The following is a 20,435-nucleotide window of genomic DNA, read 5'->3' as shown; positions in this document are numbered from 1 at the left end:
CCAATTTTTATGGAACTGTTATCATTTGTTTACCTGTACGCATACATCACATCTACACATCTACCGATTTGCGTCACACTCGGCTAATTTCTACATAGCTTTTTTTTTCTTCTTAGGATGTATTTACAGCTACATCCATTACATTTTGAGTTATGTATTCCTGAACTGCTGTATTCTGTTTATCTTTCTTTTCCTTCACGATTTTTAACTTCTTTTCTGTTGTGCAATTTGTCTCCTATACTTTGCACGGAAGTTATTAATTTCGTGTGTGTACTCGTTATCTTATGTTGTGATATGCCATTTTATGTTTGTGTTATGATGAGTTTGGTATGCATTAAGTATTACAGTTATGTGCTAGTATATGTGGATTGTTCTTATTTTTGCTGTGTTGTGTTAGTATCTTATTTTAATAGTGTTGATTGTAATTAATGTACAACCTTGCTATTGTATCCATTCTTTTGTGCCGTGTTGATCACCATGCTTAGCTCTTCTTGATAGTAATTTTTACACAGAAGTGTCCTGCATTACGTAGGTAGCATATGTGTGATGGCTGCTGGTTTTTAAGAATATTGGTGGCCTGATTTCTTGTGTGTAGCTGCTTCTTATATAAATATATGGAAGCTGTGTCTGTAGTTGGATTTAGCTGTTTTGAGGTCAAGCAAGGGTACTGTTTCTTCTGTTTCCATTTGTGAAACGGGCTAAATGTTATGGTGCATATTAGATATATGCATGTTCAATCTGTTTATATATGCTCGTGGTGTGTCCATGATGTATAATGTCATCTACATACACATGGCAGTATAAGACTTAATATTTCCTGTTTCTATTATTCTGAAAAAATTCTGTTTTCAGTATGAATCATTATGATATTTGCTAGTATGTATGAGAATTGGCTTCCATTGGAGGACTTTAAACAGATGTTGTGCTGAAGGTAGTTCTGCAAGTTATCATTTGTATAAATTCTTCTGTAGTGGTATCTTGGAGTTTTGTGTTTCCTGTCAGTTTTTCTTTTATGATGATTGCGTCACTGTGTGGGATTAAAGTGTACATGTCTTGAACATCAAAGGAAATTGGTTTTGCAGTCGGTGGGATATGTGTAACTTTTATTTTTTGTATTAATGCCAAGGAGTTTTACATACATACTTCTAGTTTCTCCAGTTTTTAACGTCCAGGTAAATACTATTGTGCAAATTTTAAAATGTGGTATGTCACGAGGACACTGTCTTTTTGTATTTTGGGTGCCTTCTAAGTGCTGGTGTTGCTGAATTTTTTTTGTTCTATGTTTTGTTTCTGTGGATAAGTGCTTGATATTTTTAAATTTTTTTCAGTGTTATTTGAATCTCATTGTGGGATCAGACTCAGTTCTTCAACATAATTTTTTTATACTTTTTATACTTTGTTTCGTTCATACATTCCTGTGTAGCCATGAGCATTAGTGCTACTTTTTCCACTTTTCTAACTATTTCGAGTCGTTAATTTGTTTATTGGCTAAATAATGGTAGTATTTTGTCATTTTCTTCTTGTTTTTTTCTACGAGTTTTCTTGTTTTCTTGTTTTCTATTTTATATCAGTCCCAGTTTACTCTTGTATTTATATCATTATTTTCCTTCTTGTGCTGCAATATGTCCTGTTTCTATTATGATGTCCATAATGTCTACTTTTCGTAGTTTGCTCTTATTAAGGTTATATTCAAGATTTTTCTCTAACAATTCCCTCAAATATATGCCACTGAGGATCACTATTCTTCAGTAAAATTGTGTATGTGTGTGTGTGTGTGTGTGTGTGTGTGTGTGTGTGAGAGAGAGAGAGAGAGAGAGAGAGACAGAGAGAGAGAGAGAGAGAGAGAGAGGGTATGTGTGTGTTCTCCTACGGTTGTTCCCTCATGAGCACATTTGATTTCTTTTTCTTTGTGTCTCCTGCTGTTCTGTTGATATTTTCTGAGCAACCTGTTCTGCTTTCTCTATTACATGCTATGGGACTTAGTATTGTTCAGGTTTGTTGTTATCTAAAGATACAAATTGTATACATTTTTTTGTTTAAGGCAGATGTTTTTTGGATACTGGTACTTAATGTCATTATTTAACCTATATCTGTGTGCTTCTAACTTATCTTTGTTTACTACTTGAAAATCATTGCTTAACTTTACATAAGAGTAATTTGGGATCAAGGGATAATTGTTAACCCATCTGTTGAATTTCAAATTGTATATTATCCTGAGGAATTGTATGAGGATCTTGTGTGTGTTGCATGTCTGCAATGGGAGTGCTTGACAAGTAATAATATCGTCAAGATTTACATCTATTCTTTCTCATTTGCTACTCCTTTTATATTTACCTTGTAGATAAGGCAATCTGTTATTTACCCCAGAGGAACACAGTCGCATCTAGGGCTAAACTCAAAACTAACAAAAATCTATGCTAGCCAGTTGAGAAAGTCAACGATATTTTGCTAGTGTAAAACATCATGTATTATCATATTCTCCCCTAAAGTTGTGTTTGGTGAAGTGAACTATTTCTGAAAAACTTCTAAAATTATCAAATAATTATAGTTTATTTTTTGAACCCACTATTCCTTAAACATTATTTGCAACAACACATGTAGTACATTTTCCTTGGAATATAGTGACTTAATAGTGTAAAACTGTAACGTATAGTAAACGAGCAAATTGCTTTACATTTTACTCATAAATACATAAGACTCATTTGTTAAAGGACATCTTGTATAAACAATGAGCGCATTTAAAATGTTGGGTGGCCATTTTTTACAATATGTCCTTTAAAAAATATTCACAAGCTGTGGAGCACCAAGCATACAAGATTTTTACCTAAGATGCATTTTCAAATATAGCTACACAAATATAGGTTATTTATTTCACTGTGGAAGTGAATGTTACTTTAAATCTTTTTTCCTCAGAAAACATTAAAATATGAAATAAAGCTTACATGTATTTGCGACACCTACAAGTTTAATATACATTTGTTTAGATAAATGCTGCTCACAGAAGTTATGTCCAAAATGGAATAACTAATAAGCCAATAATATCCTTTCAAACTACTTAAATTTGATGTTTTATTGTTGTAACTATGGGGTAGAGAAAACATTCTAAACCGAGCGAGGTGGCGCAGTGTTTAGCGCACTAGACTCGCATTCGGGAGGACGATGGTTCAATCCCACGTCCGGCCATCCTGATTTAGGTTTTCCGTGATTTCCCTAAATCGCTCCAGGCAAGTGCCGGGATGGTACCTTTGAAAGGGAATGGCTGACCTCCTTCCCCGTCCTTCCCTAATCTGATGAGACCGATGACCTCGCTTTTTGGTCTCTTCCCCAAACAATCCAATCCAGTCCAAAACAATCTAACATTAGTGATTGAGCAAATATATCAGATGCCATGTTTACATTATGCAATTGTCAGCACACTGGACTAAAATGATGTTATACATTTCTCATGTTTGCCGTAGGAAGCTCTCTGATTGGCATGCTTCCAAGTAGCATTTTGATTAGACGAGCTGATAAAGCAACAGAAAACTTATTTATGTCAGGGCATAACATGTGTGTTGGCTTAGAAGCTCTCTGGCTGACCTTGTTCCAAAAAAGGATCATGGCTTAGGAAAGGGTAGAAAAGGGGAAGGGTCACAGCTTAGGAAGGGGAGAGATAAAGCGAGTGGAAGGCAGTAGAGACAGGGGAGTGGAGGGATGTGGTTTAAGAAGAAGGTGTGGCTTAGGACAGAGAAGAGGTATGATGACAAGCCTATGACCCTGCCCCTGCATGTAGGCAACCTGACAATAAGAGTTTATATTTGATCCACAATGTCCACTGCTTTCCTCCTACGGTCGAAAGTGTATTTTGCTCTCCCCCTGAGTATTTGAGTGTTTGACACACCTACTTCTGAAGCGAGCATGACGAATGTCCTGAGGATGGTGCTGTGTACTGAAACCAGTATCCAACATAAAGAATAAAAAAAAGCGCGACTATAGACCAAACATATATTTTTTCTTCTACTGACAGTGAAACCAAAAGTAGATGACAGGTGTTGGACTTCCAGACAGCATCTCAGACCACAGAGGTTAGAGACCAGCCTGCTCTGTAAAGTAGAATAAATGGCGATCTGTGGCATATCTGACAGCAGAGATGTTTTGGAGCATACCGTTCAGCACACCTTGTTGAAGATGGAGCTATAACAGTCTCCCATGTTGATCCAATGACACAATCAGATATGAGGTCAGTGGGCACAGGATCTTCGAGTTGGACTATAGGTCGTTAGAAACACGTCGCCTGCTTGCTTGAACCATATTTCTTATTACACCAGGCTGATGGTCGTGTCCTGATTCACAGTCATCTAGGTGAGTAGTTTTCAAAACATGCACTGCTCCACGATGCAGGCCATTAGTGACATATCTGTGCTATGGAGGTATTCACATGCTCAGTTATGGGACGTGTGGCGTTAATTGAAGGTAATGTGAAACTTGTGGCCCATATGAATATCAGTGCAGTTCATTTTTATCCCTTCGTGCTCGTTGCCTTCCCTGACATTGATGACACAAATGTGAGTGCCGCAAGTTTAGAATCGTGATGCAGTGGTTTGAGGAGCATGCCATTGAATTGGGGGCTATGTCTTGGCCAAAAAATGCGCCTGGCGGAGCACATCTGGGACACTATCAGATGCGAGCTCACATCCATAGATCAGTCGCTGGTAATTTGAGGGTATTTCATTAGTGATGACCTGTGGCAGATATTTGGTGGCAAATACCTCCAGGAAGCTTATCGATTCCATGCGGAGTCGCTGCTGTATTGCATTTCAAATATGGACCAAAATGCTGTCAATCAGGTGGTCATAATGCACTGAGACGACAAAAGTCGCGGGGGTACCACCTAATAAAGTGTCGGATCGCCTGGCTTGGTGCAGCAGCTCGACGTGGCATCGACTCCACAAATCTATGAAGTCCCATGCAGAAATACTGAGTCATGCTGCCTCTATGTCTGTCCATAATTGCGAAACTGTTGCCGATGCAGGATTTTTGTGCAAGAACTGACTTTTCGATCATGTTCCATAAATGTTCGATGGGATTCATGTCGGTCAGTCTGGATGGCCAAATCATTTCCTCGCATTGTCCAGAATGTTCTCCAAAAAAGTCACGAACAACTGTCGCCCGGTGACATGGCGCACTGCCTCCCACAAAAGTTCCATCGTTATTTGGGAACATGATGTCCGTGAATGGCTGCAGTTGGTCTCCATGTAGCTGAACATAGCAACTCCCAGTCAATTACCAGTTCAGTTGGACCAGAGCACCCAGTCCATTCCATGTAAACACAGCGGGTGTCATTATGGTGCCACCACTCGGTTGCACAGTGACTTGTTGAGAACTTGGGTCCATGGCTTGTGTGGTGTTCGCCACCCTCGTACCTAATCATCAGTTCTTACCAATTGAAACCGGGACTCAGCTGACCAGGCAACGGTTCTCCAGTCGTCTAGCGTCCATCCATATGGTCACGCAAACGCCGCTACTCTCAGTCGTTAAGTGAAGGTCGTCGGCCGCTGCATTGTCTGTGGTGAGAGGTAATGTCTGAAATTTGCTATTCGCGGCACACTCTTGACACGATGGATCTCGGAGTATTGGCTTCCCTAACGATTTCAGAAATGGAATGTTCCATGCGTCTAGCTCCAACTACTATTCTGGGATCAAAGTCTGTTAATCTGTCGTGAGGCCATAAGCACGTCGGATATCTTTTCACTTGAATTACATCTACATCTACATGATTAATCTGCTATTCACAATAAAGTGATTGGCAGAGGGTTCAATGAACAACCTCCAAGCTGTCTCTCTACCGTTCCACTCTCGAACGGCACCCGGGAAAAACGAGCACTTAAATTTTTCAGTGCGAGCCCTGATTTCTCTTATTTTATCATGATGATCATTTCTCCCTATGTAGGTGGGAGCCAACAGTATGTTTTCGCAATCGGAGGAGAAAATTGGTGATTGAAATTTCATGAGAAATGATTGCCACTCCAATTCACGTATCATGTCTGTGACACTATGTCCCCTATTTCGCGATAATGCAAAACGAGCTGCTCTTCTTTGTACTTTTTCGATGTCATCCGTCAGTCCCTCCTGATGCGGATCCCACACCGCACAGCAATAATACCAGAATAGGGCGGACAAGCGTGGTGTAAGCAGTCTCTTTATTAGACCTGTTGCCCCTTCTAAGTGTTCTGCCAATGAATCGCAGTCTTTGGTTTGTTCTACCCACAACATTATCTATGTGATAGTTCCAATTTAGGTTGTTTGTAACTGTAATCCCTAAGTATTTAGTTGGATTTACAGCCTTCAGATTTGTGTGAGTTATCGTGTAATCGAAATTTAGCTGATTTCTTTTAGTACTCATGTGAATAACTTCACACTTTTCCTTATTCAGGGTCAATTGCTACTTTTCGCACCATACAGATATCTTATCTAAATCATTTTGCAAGTCGTTTTGCTCATCTGATGACTTTACAAGACGGTAAATGACAGCATCATCTGCAAACAATCTAAGACGGCTACTCAGATTGTCTCCTACGTCGTTAATATAGATCAGGAAAAATAGAGGGCCTATAACACTTCCTTGGGGAATTACTTCTGTTTTACTCGGTGACTTTCCGTCTGTTACTACGAACTGTGACCTTTCTGACAGGAAATCACGAATCCAGTCGCACAACTGAGGCGATACTCCGTAGGCACGCAGTTTGGCTAGAAGACGCTTTTGAGGAACGGTGTCGAAAGCCTTCTGGAAATCGAAAAATATGGAATCAATTTGACACATCCTGTCGATAGCACTTATTACTTCATGAGTGTAAAGAGCTAGTTGTGTTTCACAAGAACGATATTTTCTGAAACCGTGCTATGTGTCAATAAATCGTTTTCTTCGAGGTACTTCATAATGTTCCAATACAACAATGTTCCAAAACCCTACTGCAAATCGACGTTAGTGATAAGGCCTGAAATGACTTTACTAACGTGTCCAACTTCACGTAAGAAATTTTTAACAAAGGCGTTGGATACAGACCGTCCAGTGACTTTACGTAACGGAGTGAAAGAAACAAATATTGAAGTAAGTTCAACAGCGACTAGAACGTACGAAAATCCATTAGATGTTCTGACAAGCGGTCCCAAGAGATCAACAGCAGCAAATTCTTTTAATTTAGAAGGAATAATAGGAAACAATGGAGCACGATGTGAGACAGTAGATGGTTTCGCCTTTTGACAAAGTTTACAAATAGACAAGACTCTTCGAATTCTCTTTTCCATATTGTTAAAATAACAAGTCGTTCGAAGAATATAACATTTTCGTGGACCAAAATGTGCGTAGCTGAAATGAATGTACCAAATGAGCTTATTAACAAAATCGTCTGGAATGCAAAGTACCCATAGCTTGTCATCAACAGTGCAGCGTTTGAAGAGTATGTTGTTTCTAACCAGGTAATAATGCCGAATCTGTGTGTCTTTTCATGCCATTTACTTTTGATGTCTTTCCAAATCGGATCTTTATCTTGTTCATGAGCAATGTCCTTTAAAGATGTGGTGATGAAGGTTTCAAAGGCGACTTTCTGAATGTAAAGAATACTGAAATTTTTCTCGAGGTTGCCTTCTGTGTTACTTTTCTCAAGCCCAGCCGGTGCGCGTGACAGTGCGTCCGCAACAATGTTCTCCTTGCCGGGAATGTAGACTATTGTGAAGCGGAATTCTTGCAGAAACAATGCCCAACGTTTTAACCTGTCATGATTTAATTTTGAAGACATAATAAATTGTAATGCACGATGATCACTGTATACTTTTACGTGCTTACCAGAAAGAAAGAAACGGAATTTGTTAAATGCCCAAACGATAGCTAAAGCTTCTAATTCAGTAACGGAATAATTTTTTTCAGATTTTGTTAGCACTCGGCTAGCAAAAGCAATGGTTTTCTGAACAGTAGTGTCATTTTCTATGGCTTCTTGAAATAAATGGGCACCAAGACCGACTTTAGAAGAATCCGTGCTAAGGCAGAAATCTTGTGACAGATCTGGATGAGCTAGTATTGGCGCGTTAAGTAGCGATTCTTTCAAAGAATTGAATTCCAAATGTGCTTGTTCGTCCCAGTTCCAAATAGTATTTTTTCCAGTGAGAGAACAAAGTTTTGGTGTAACTAGAATTTGCATATTCAGAAAACGACGGTAAAAATTTACAAGACAGAGGATTACTCCTACTTCTCTTTTTGGGTATTCATGTGACTTGAGCAATTTTCCAGTCTTTAGTTACGGATCTTTCTGTGAGCGAATGGTTGTATATAATTGCTAAATATGGAGCTATTTTATCAGCATACTGTGAGAGGAACCTGACTGGTATACAGTCTGGACCGGAGGCCTTGCCTTTATTAAGTGATTTAAGCTGCTTCGTTACTCCGAGGATATCTACTTCTATGTTTCTCATCTTGGCAGCTGTTCTTGATTCAGGAATATTTACTTTGTCTTCTTTGGTGAAGGAGTTTCGGAAAACCGTGTTTAATAACTCTGCTTTAGTAGCACTGTCATCAGTGACTTCACCGTTGTTATCGCGCAGTGAAGGTACTGATTGCGTCCTGCCACTGGTGTGCTTTATGTATGACCAGAATCTCTTCGGGTTTTTCTGCCAGATTTCGAGACAGAATTTCTTGGTAGAAATTATTAAATGCATCTCGCTTTGAAGTACGCATCATATTTCTAACTTCTGTAAAACTTTGCCAATCTTGGGGATTTTGCGTTCTTTTAACTTTGACATGCTTTTTTCGTTGCTTCTGCAACAACGATCTGACCCGTTTTGTGTGCCATGGGGGATCAGTACCATCACTTATTAATTTATGTGGTATATATCTCTCAATTGCTGTCGATACTATCTCTTTGAAAACATTCCACAACTTTTCTACATTTACATGATCAGATCGGAAGGAGTGAAGACTGTCTCTTAAAAAGGAGTTAAGAGCATTTTATCAGCTTTTTTTAAATAGATATACTTTGCGTTTCTTTTGGCTGCCTTGTGGTCGCTAACCCTTGTATTCGTCACAATACTCACTATTTGTCCAGGACTATTTGTTGCTGAAAGGTCAAGTATGCTTTCGCAACCATTTACGCTTCGAGTGGGCTCATGAACTATTTGTTCAAAATAATTTTCTGAGAAAACATTCAGTACAATTTTTGATGACGTTTTATGCCTGCCGCCGGCTTTAAACGTATAATTTATCCAACATATCAAGGGTAGATTAAAGTCATCATTGTTTGAGCGGGGTACTTATTTGAAATGAGACTCAAGTTTTCTTTGAACTGTTCAGCAACTATATCTTCTGAGTCGGGGGGTCGGTAAAACGATCCAATTAATAGTTTAGTCCGATTGTCAGGTATAACCTCTACCCATATTATTTCACACGAACTATCTGCTTCAATTTCGAGCACAAATGACAGCTCGGCCAATGAACTGCCCTTTTATACCTTATGTATGCGATACTACCGTCATCTGTATATCTGCATGTCTTTATTCCATGACATTTGTCACATCAATGTATGTTGTGTCATGACTATAGATATGCTGACACTGTATCTAGAGAAGTCACTGCATGTCACATGGTGAATCTGTGTGCCACTCATTCACACACTACAAGGGCGAGCATTTATCAGTAAATCAATAGGTTGGAGTTAAGCTTGGAATAGACTACAACGAGGCCATGGTGAAGATAACTACGTTACTACAACAGAAAGAAGACAGAGTAATAATAATGGCCATGGAATTCTGCCTAATGACTCATGGTCTCGTGGGAGAGAAGAGCGCAGGTTTCGAGGTGCTTCTGTGCGCGGAATTATGAGCAGCTTCTCGTCTAGACAATGATATGCCCTCTATTTTAGGAAACACTGACTGAAGCATACAAAAAAGTTGTACAGTGCGGATATTATACTTTGGTGTATCTCAAAGAGGCCACTCGTCTCACATTTTCAGTGATCTGTCAACCATCTTCATGATAACACATTTGGCTCTTTACTTCCCCGCTATATAAATGTTAACAAAGGCTTGTAGGTTTGAATACTTTCTTGTATTTATACACGGTATAAAAAAGTATTCCATACTTAGAGTCGGTAATATGGACCAAAACAAGAAAAAATATATATTGTCGATAAGCGCTCTAAAACGCCTACCTTACGAGCTATGAGCAGTTGTCTGTCTTCGTTATGTGGTTTTGACATATCTCTTTTACTGCAAGATTCTTGCTATTTCGAATTACCTATAGAATGCAATATAAAAATGAGTAAACAAAGAAGAACATTTAATTTTGCAATTTCCCATACTGAACAATGGGCTTCCTTTATGCTGGCAAGTGCAAAGGTAAAATTGCAATGCAAAATCATTTCGCAAACTTCTCAAAACAAAAACTCATTGCACTAGAACTAATGTTTTCGCTTTATTTATGCAGAACTGTGAATAAGATTTACAGTAACAACACTAACAGATGTTCTGTGCTTGGTGCATCGATGGATAATAACAGAGGAATGTGTCCTCATTTGTTTGCTGTATTATGTTCAAAATGGTTCAAATGGCTCTGAGCACTATGGGACTTAACATCTGAGGTCATCAGTCCCCTAGAACTTAGAACTACTTAAACCTAACTAACCTAAGGACACCACACACATCCATGCCCGAGGCAGGATTCGAACCTGCGACCGTAGCGGTCGCGCGGTTCCAGACTGAAGCGCCTAGAACCGCTCGACCACTTCGGCCGGCGCCCTGTATTATGTGGTCGTTCGTAATAACAAATAGCGTGCAGTAGAAGTGATGTTTCATAGTAGCGGAGATGAAAAAGTGCTCATAGCTTATGCTTACTGAACGTTTTTTACTTGTTTTGGTCCATACTACCACCTCTCAAAATATATACTTCTTTTAACCCCTTGTATACAGAATATTTTACTTGTGCATATTTTTACGTGACTTAACTACCCATTCTAAAAATGGTACAGCCCGTAACGTACAGGCAGTTTTGTGATAAAGTTCGAAAATAAATTGCCTACACAAAGACTTCAGGAAAGCGTTAGAGGTTCGCCATGTTTCACGAATTAGGATACACGACTTTTAAAAAATAAATGGCTGATAAATTGCAGCTGTTCTTTCCAAAATGGATTTTCGTTACATAAATTCACCAAGGCGCATAGTGTTTCTGAGAAGCTACTTAACTTATTGTTCAGATTATCTGGCTTCCAGTTGAGTTTAATCGTTCTATGTGTCTTGTCCAGCAGTCTAAAGTGGATAAAGCTTCCACGTTCCTGTCTAAAGATGTATTGGTAACAGTGTAAAAGAAACAATTTGGACCATTTTCTAGAAGCAATTCGATAGATTGTGGAAAGACAGGAACAAAACAATGTATATATATCCACCTACATCTACGTCCAAACCCCCACACACATGGCGGAGAATATTTAAGGTTCACCACATAACAGATTTTCCTTCCAGTTCCAGTGGCACAAGGACAATGACTGCTTGGTTGCCTCTCTGCGTGTGGTGAACAGTCCAACCCTGTCTTCACGGTCGCTACAGGAGCGATAGTTAGGGGGTGAAGTTCGTTACTCAGTAACGGTTCCTGAAGTTTTGTAAGTAAGCTCCCGCTAGATAATCGCCGTCTGTCTCTACGCGTTTACCATTTCAGGTTTCTGTCCATTTCCGCGACGCTCTTCCGTAAGCGAGACAAAAGTGACACCATTCGTGGTGCCCTTTTCTGTAGCCATTGAAATTACACGTTACTCCTATCTGGTACAGCTCCCACGAATTTGAGCTATATTCTAGGTAGGGTCGCACGAGAGTTTTGTAAGCGAAGTATTTAACATTAAGTCGTCCATATTAAACTGTGTTTAGGAAACTGTAACTGTTTATGACACCAAAAGGTAAATTAAAATAAGTGTCTTTCATTTTATTTACTCCCACGACGCGTTTCATGGTCTTCCTCCCGCTTCTTCATGTAGCTCAGAGGATACATTGCAGTTTTGCTTGTTGGCTGGAGACGGAGTCTCATTTCGATACAGATAACGTGGAATCAACACTTGTTAACGTAATATGGCACTAGGTTTACAAATTTTGGATCAATGATAAAGCTATTATAATATGTTCCCGAAGAGAAAAACAATTAAGTTAGTTAGGAGTACACATTTCCATCCTTAGAGGTCACACAAACACGAATCAGTAACATAAATAGTCCAGAGATTGTCCATGCACTGAGATACAACGCCTTGTAAGTAAATGATCTTTCATTACTGCTTACATTGCGAATCAAAGATACAAGTAACAATTGTTTAATTAATTAATACCTTAACGCTTGAGAATATTATTATTGCCAAAAATATAAATATTAAAAATAAAATATACAAACCTAATTTTAGCATATTTACTTGATATGTTTCGGTTTGATAATTTAGAAATTATTTTACGATTTAGGTCATTGCAAATAGATCGTGGCAAAAGTTATGGTGGATCGTGTAGTATGCTTTAGAAACTCCTAAAGAAGCTCGTTGCCACTGTCAGCTTTGTCATTGTGTTCTGCCTAGGCTTTCTATTTTGAAGAAAAATTTTAGGTTCTTCATAGTGTGTCCTAAATCATAAAACAATTTCCAAATTATCCAACCAAAAAATAACAAATAAATATGCTGAAACTAGGATTATATGTTTTATATTTTTTACGTTGTTATTATTTGCAATAAATCTACACAACTTCTGAACTATTTATGTTATTGGTTTCTGTTTTTGAGGCATCGAAGGATGGAAATATATATTTATGACGAACCTCTGTGTTCTTTCTGTTGAAACAAATTGCAAGTAGCTTTATTATTGTTTTAAAAGTTCTTGTCTTGGTGGCATATTAATTTAATAAGTTCTGATTATACCTAATTTGCAGCGAACTAAAATGCAAAAGAGAGAGCTGTCTACAGCCAGCAAACAAAAATGCTATGTTATTCCCTGAGCTACTTGAAGATGAGGGTGTACGCCCTCGTGAGAGTAAATAAAGTGACTGACACAAACGATTATTTTAATTTTTCTTTTATTAGGAAAGTACTTTATAGAGTGATTGTATTTTCCCAGAATCCTACTTGAAAAATGTTCTGCAGCAATAAAATACCTATTTCCATTCCTCATTACATGGCCAAGACATTGTAGTTTTCTGCATTTTATTATGTTTACGACTTCTTTTTCTTCCTTCATTTTGCGGAGAATGTGGTAGTAATTCCATCTCTTCTGGCACTCTTAGCATTTCCTGTACAGCGACATCTCAAATGCCTCAAGTTTTTTGCGCTTCGCCCTGGTCAAAGCGCAGTGCTCACCTCCAGTTAACAGTTTTGGCGATTACTTTTGCAATAATAAATAGCTTACTTACTTTTTCCCGTCTGTCTCATTTTCATTTGACTTTCTCTTTTAACACACTGTTAGCAACCATATATAGAACTGGATGTGGGGATATGATTTTGTGTAATTTAATCATAATCGTCTCACACTAAAACAATATTGCCTGGCTTCGTATGTTCAGAACACGAAACTATACCAGAGGAGCCTTTTCGTTCTCATGTCAGTGTGCCCTGATGTAAGTAGTACATTTCTGCACCTCCCCGAAACCATTGATATCTCTCCGCAACTGGCTAATTTTGTGGATAGTTGTAAGTTCTCTTACGTGCAGCTATTTTCCAGGCCCCCTCACACCCCAACTCCATTCGTTGTGTTCACTGAGCGAGCTCTAGTATTTTGAAGGACAGTAGTTCAAATTCTCGTCCGGCCAACCAGATTAAGGATTTTTGCCGTTTCCCTAAACCGCACAAGGTAAATGTTGATATAGTTCGTTTCGAAGGGCATACATAAAATGAAAAGCAGAAACTTTTCTCAAAATAGTGGTTCCTCTGAGCGTTTGATGTGCAAACATAATAAACCTAGTTTCGTTGAGTAATACGGCATGTCCGAAGCCCTCCGATGGGCGCCGGCGTGAACATGAGTACTGAATACACGACAGCATTTATTTACCTGCGTGGGTCAACTCAAGAACAGTTTGGCTTCAGAACAAAGCAGACGTCGTCTCATCTTAACAACACAATTTCTGGGACTGAACTAGATAAAATCATAGCGAACTCCGTCGTTGGAAAGTAGTATGGCAAAAATAAACGAAAAAGAGAAGGATTCGCTTACTGCCTTTGTGCTTCATGCCTACGTGATACATACTCTCTTCGTCAACTGGAGACGATGCATCTTTTTTACTGAAGAACATTATGACATAGCTTCTTTTGTCGTTAATAACAACAAATTCTCAACAAGCAATGTGTGAAAATACAATAAAGAGACAGAAATTAGCTTACCTATTGCATTTATTAGGCGGAAACCGGTGATTTTGGATACGTAGCCCTTCCGGAACACAAAGTCAGCGAGCCACCCAAACAATAGACTGCCGACTCCACCGGTGATGTGAGGTATGGCGGACAGGAGCCCGTTCTGCATAAAACGTGGCTACTTTGGTGACTGTTCCCAAACAGTGTTTAGGAATCTCACAAGTCACACACATCCCATTCCTTAATGGAGGTGAGTTTGACATCGTCTGCAAACAACGATGCGGTTACATTCTGTGTCCCCTACTCACATAAAAACATATTTTAAACTCATAAATAGCCACACTTATCCTGAATTGCTTTACTTTCAGCTAAAAAGAAATTTAATTCAAAATAAAGTCACGCCGAGCTCTGCGAATTAGTCTTGAGATTGAGTTTACTTTGTGTAAGACCGTCAGTGATGTTGAAATATTTCTGTATTCGTGGCTGTTGAGCAGACACCCGTTATGCTGAGTTGCAGTGCTAGTTAAATGGTAAGACATTTCAATCGAATCCAGTAAAAATCATTCTCAGAACACTCTCTAAATATAACGATTTCTGTCCGACAAATTGTTTCTCGTGAGCTATATGGCTTTCACCAATTCACATTTTCTCTGCTACTTCAGCAGATATTTAGAATTTCGTTTATAATTGGAGCTAGCCCATACAAATACTGATCATCACGTGAAACTTCCTGGCAGATTGGTTGGTTCAAATGGCTCCAAGCACTATGGGACTTAACATCTGAGGTCATCAGTCCCCTAGACTTAGAACTACTTAAACCTAACTAACCTAAGGACATCACACACACCCATGCCCGAGGCAGGATTCGAACCTGCGACGGTAGCAGCAACGCGGTTCCGGACTGAAGCGCCTAGAACCGCTCGGCTACAGCGGCCGGCACCTGGCAGATTAAAACTAATTTCATTGTGGACACATGCCCCAAACTGTGACTAAGCCATGCCTCCGCAATTTCCAAGAGTACTACTCCAGCAAAAATTTCGACAGGAGCTTCTCTGAAGTTTGGAAGGTAGAAGGTGAATTACTGGTGAAAGTAAATCTGTGAGGACGAGTCTTGCGTCGTGCTTCGGTAGTTCAATCGGTAGAGGAATTACCCACAAAAGGCAAAGTCTGCAGTTCGAGTCTCAGTCTGGCACACAGATTAATCAGCCAGGTAGTTTTATATCTGTGCACACCTCGCTGCCGAGTGAAAATTTCCTTCTGCTCATCACGTATTTCACGAGCCACTCAGTTGTTTCTTATTGCAAACCAAATGATTTTATTATGGGATTGTGTGAGCCCATTGTGGTATCAACGTTCGGTACCCCATTTGTCAGGGGTTGCAGATATCGACCGCGGTCCGTAATAGATCTACATCTACATCTACATCTACATCCATACTCCGCAAGCCACCTGACGGTGTGTGGCGGAGGGTACCCTGAGTACCTCTATCGGTTCTCCCTTCTATTCCAGTCTCGTATTGTTCGTGGAAAGAAGGATTGTCGGTATGCTTCTGTGTGGGCTCTAATCTCTCTGATTTTATCCTCATGGTCTCTTCGCGAGATATACGTAGGAGGGAGCAATATACTGCTTGATTCTTCGGTGAAAGTATGTTCTCGAAACTTTAACAAAAGCCCGTACCGAGCTACTGAGCGTCTCTCCTGCAGAGTCTTCCACTGGAGTTTATCTATCATCTCCGTAACGCTTTCACGATTACTAAATGATCCTGTAACGAAGCGCGCTGCTCTCCGTTGGATCTTCTGTTTCTCTTCTATCAACCCTATCTGGTACGGATCCCACACTGCTGGGCAGTATTCAAGCAGTGGGCGAACAAGCGTACTGTAACCTACTTCCTTTGTTTTCGGATTGCATTTCCTTAGGATTCTTCCAATGAATCTCAGTCTGGCATCTGCTTTACCGACGATCAACTTTATATGATCATTCCATTTTAAATCACTCCTAATGCGTACTCCCAGACAATTTATGGAATTAACTGCTTCCAGTTGCTGACCGGCTATTTTGTAGCTAAATGATAAGGGATCTCTCTTTCTATGTATTCGCAGCACATTACACTTGTCTACATTGAGATTCAATTGCCATTCCCTGCACCATGCGTCAATTCGCTGCAGATCCTCCTGCATTTCAGCACAATCCTCCATCGTTACAACCCCTCGACACACCACAGCATCATCCGCAAAAAGCCTCAGTGTGAAACGTTTCAACTTCAACGCAATTATCATGTGGTATACGTCGGATTCTGTAAGATTGTAAACTAGAAAGAATTTGTGACTCAAGTGTTTCTTCTTATGTGACAATGAATGAGCTTTAATGAGAACTTTCTGACCAATATATAATTTCTTTGCATTTGCTTTGCAGTGTAGTTTTCTCCTTTTGTCTGCTGCAGATTTTATATTTTTAATAGTCAAATCAATTATGTCTTTGTGTCGAAGTTTACGTGTATTCGGGAAAGGTACAAGCTCTCTGATTCTGTTCGGTGGTGCTTCATTCTTCAGTACAAGAGTAGGTGGTAAAACAGTGGAGTCATGAGGCATTTCATTCAGCACGTTTTGAAATAAGTGTAAATATCTGTCCCAATGCTGATGCTTTCTGTGACAATAAAGTCTGCAAAGCTTATTGATGCCGGCCGCGGTGGTCTAGCGGTTCTGGCGCTGCAGTCCGGAACCGCGGGACTGCTACGGTCGCAGGTTCGAATCCTACCTCGGGCATGGGTGTGTGTGATGTCCTTAGGTTAGTTAGGTTTAAGTAGTTCTAAGTTCTAGGGGACTTATGACCTAAGATGTTGAGTCCCATAGTGCTCAGAGCCATTTGAACCATTTGAAGCTTATTGATTTCTTTCATAATCCGTTCAGACGGATTACAATGTGGTGAGTACAATGAAATAAAAACAGGTTTAATTTTGTGATTCCGTGACCAAACAGCAGATCTGAATTGCGGTGCGTTATCTGAAATGACTTTACTAACGTGTCCAACTTCACGTAAGAAATTTTTAACAAAGGCGTTGGGTACAGACCGTCCAGTGACTTTACGTAACGGAGTGAAAGAAACAAATATTGAAGTAAGTTCAACAGCGACTAGAACGTACGAAAATCCATTAGATGTTCTGACAAGCGGTCCCAAGAGATCAACAGCAGCAAATTCTTTTAATTTAGAAGGAATAATAGGAAACAATGGAGCACGATGTGAGACAGTAGATGGTTTCGCCTTTTGACAAAGTTTACAAATAGACAAGACTCTTCGAATTCTCTTTTCCATATTGTTAAAATAACAAGTCGTTCGAAGAATATAACATTTTCGTGGACCAAAATGTGCGTAGCTGAAATGAATGTACCAAATGAGCTTATTAACAAAATCGTCTGGAATGCAAAGTACCCATAGCTTGTCATCAACAGTGCAGCGTTTGAAGAGTATGTTGTTTCTAACCAGGTAATAATGCCGAATCTGTGTGTCTTTTCATGCCATTTACTTTTGATGTCTTTCCAAATCGGATCTTTATCTTGTTCATGAGCAATGTCCTTTAAAGATGTGGTGATGAAGGTTTCAAAGGCGACTTTCTGAATGTAAAGAATACTGAAATTTTTCTCGAGGTTGCCTTCTGTGTTAATTTTCTCAAGCCCAGCCGGTGCGCGTGACAGTGCGTCCGCAACAATGTTCTCCTTGCCGGGAATGTAGACTATTGTGAAGCGGAATTCTTGCAGAAACAATGCCCAACGTTTTAACCTGTCATGATTTAATTTTGAAGACATAAGAAATTGTAATGCACGATGATCACTGTATACTTTTACGTGCTTACCAGAAAGAAAGAAACGGAATTTGTTAAATGCCCAAACGATAGCTAAAGCTTCTAATTCAGTAACGGAATAATTTTTTTCAGAATTTCTTAGCACTCGGCTAGCAAAAGCAATGGTTTTCTGAACAGTAGTGTCATTTTCAATGGCTTCTTGAAATAAATGGGCACCAAGACCGACTTTAGAAGAATCCGTGCTAAGGCAGAAATCTTGTGACAGATCTGGATGAGCTAGTATTGGCGCGTTAAGTAGCGATTCTTTCAAAGAATTGAATTCCAAATGTGCTTGTTCGTCCCAGTTCCAAATAGTATTTTTTCCAGTGAGAGAACAAAGTTTTGGTGTAACTAGAATTTGCATATTCAGAAAACGACGGTAAAAATTTACAAGACCTAGAAAACTGCGGACTTGTTTTTTTATGGATGGAACTGGAATGACTCTTATTGCTTCTAACTTTTCAGGATCCGGCTGAATGCCTTCAGAAGAAATAATATGTCCCAAAAACTTCACCTTTGTCCTACCGAATTCAGACTTTTCCAAGGTGACTGTAATGCCAGATTCTGCAAAAATATGTAACACGCTGTTGAGAATGCGATTGTGTTGTTCCCATGAGGCTTCTGCTATCAGAATATCGTCCACATATAAGGTGATGTGACGTTTTAAGAACTCAGGTAATATGGAATTTAGCCCGCGAATGAATGCTGCCGAAGCAATGTTCAAACCAAAAGGAAGTTTCCGGAACTGATAACAAACGCCGAAACAAAGGAAAGCTGTGTATTTTCTACATTCTGGATGAAGTTCGATCTGATAAAAGCTGGATCTGAGATCAATAGAAGACAACACTTTTACGCCATTAAAATTTTGAAGAAGTTCTTCCATCGTTTGCGGCCTGTCTGTTTCAGGAATGATGATAGTATTGATTTGTCTCGAATCTAAGACAAGTCTGATCGATCCATTTTTCTTCTCAACAACATGTAATGGATTGTTGTATGAGCTTACTGCAGGCTCAACAATGCCCTCGTCAAGCATAGATTGTATTTCTGTTCTAACACGGTCCCTATAATGTGCTGGAATTACATATGGTCTAACACAAAATTTAGTATGCTCACGAACACGAAATTGGTATTGAAATCCCTTGATTGTTCCTGTTTTGTGAGTAAAAACTATGGAATGTGCTTGTAAAATCTCAAAAAGGTCTTGCCTATCAGTGTCATTACAATTCTCAATTGTTTGAATTTTATTCTGAATTAACTCATCAGTATCAAATATGTCGTCGATATCATCCCTGTCAGTACTTGCAGAGTGATTGTTAGTGTCTAGTTCCGTAGAAAATTCCGAACTGTTGTCTAACAGAAGGTAAAGTCGATTAATTTCCTCGTCATGGTTTGAGAGCCAATCTTTAAATTTCAAAGCTATTGACTTACCTTCTTTCTCTAAACTTATTTCAGCATCGTGAAAGTTTAAGATTGCTTTGTGTTCATTCAAAAAGTCTACTCCCAATATAATTTCCGTCGACAATAATGGAACAATGAGAAAGTTCACAGAGAAGCTGTGGCTTTGACAAAAGAATTCTAAGTTGGTTTGTTGGCGTACATCTACACTTTTTCCAAAGATTGCACCTTGTAATTTAATCTTACGTAACGGAAGTGTGGGACAATCGTTCGATTTGTTACATTTGCTAAAGGCTGTTTCACTAATTACTGAAATGGGACTGCCAGAGTCAAGTACTGCCGTAAATTTTACGTCATTTACTGTAATGTGAATCACAGGATATGCAATGTTGTTATGTTTTACGACGTGCTCCTGGAGTAAGATGTCCCTAATGTCTTCCATTTTTACGTAATTACTAGCTACGGCAGCTGCGTCGTCAGTTTCATAAGTACGTTTCGTGGCTGCCAGCGGTATGAGTCATTGCCTATTGTCTCTTTGTTGGCGCGCGTCGTTATTGGGATTTGGAGACCTAACTTCTACAAATTCACCTTGTCGAGAGGGCCCTGCTCTGTTTGAATCCCGCCAGTTCTGATGCAATTCAGGTCTGTCGTTATGATCATATCGTGTGTCGTCATGTCGGTAGATTCCATAGTTTCTTTCTTGTCGGTCACGTGGTGGAGAACTTCTCCCTGAATCGTAACTGCGCGCTGGTCCGTTGCGTCTAAAGTTATTCTGTCTCCCTTGATATTATTTATTTTGGTTCCCATATTGTCTGTTTCTCTCATTATCGCGGAGAGGTGATCTTTGTTCAAATGGTTCAAATGGCTCTGAGCACTATGGG

General features: G+C 39.4%; 1 protein-coding gene across 1 annotated transcript in view; it reads right to left on the bottom strand.

Annotated features, from left to right (window-relative positions):
* The window catches only part of LOC126252109 (sialin-like), a 168,957-nt gene that overhangs the window by 35,585 nt on the left and 112,937 nt on the right, over nt 1-20,435 (bottom strand). Inside the window, exon 5 of the mRNA XM_049952973.1 lies at nt 14,355-14,487. Within this exon, the coding sequence (XP_049808930.1) occupies nt 14,355-14,487 (133 nt within the window). The remainder of the gene's footprint in view (nt 1-14,354; nt 14,488-20,435) is intronic.

The sequence above is a fragment of the Schistocerca nitens genome, chromosome 4, assembly GCF_023898315.1.
Source record: "Schistocerca nitens isolate TAMUIC-IGC-003100 chromosome 4, iqSchNite1.1, whole genome shotgun sequence".
Lineage (NCBI taxonomy): Eukaryota > Metazoa > Arthropoda > Insecta > Orthoptera > Acrididae > Schistocerca > Schistocerca nitens.
The sequence above is the reverse complement of the archived record's forward strand: the minus strand, read 5'-3'. Positions and strand labels throughout refer to the sequence as shown.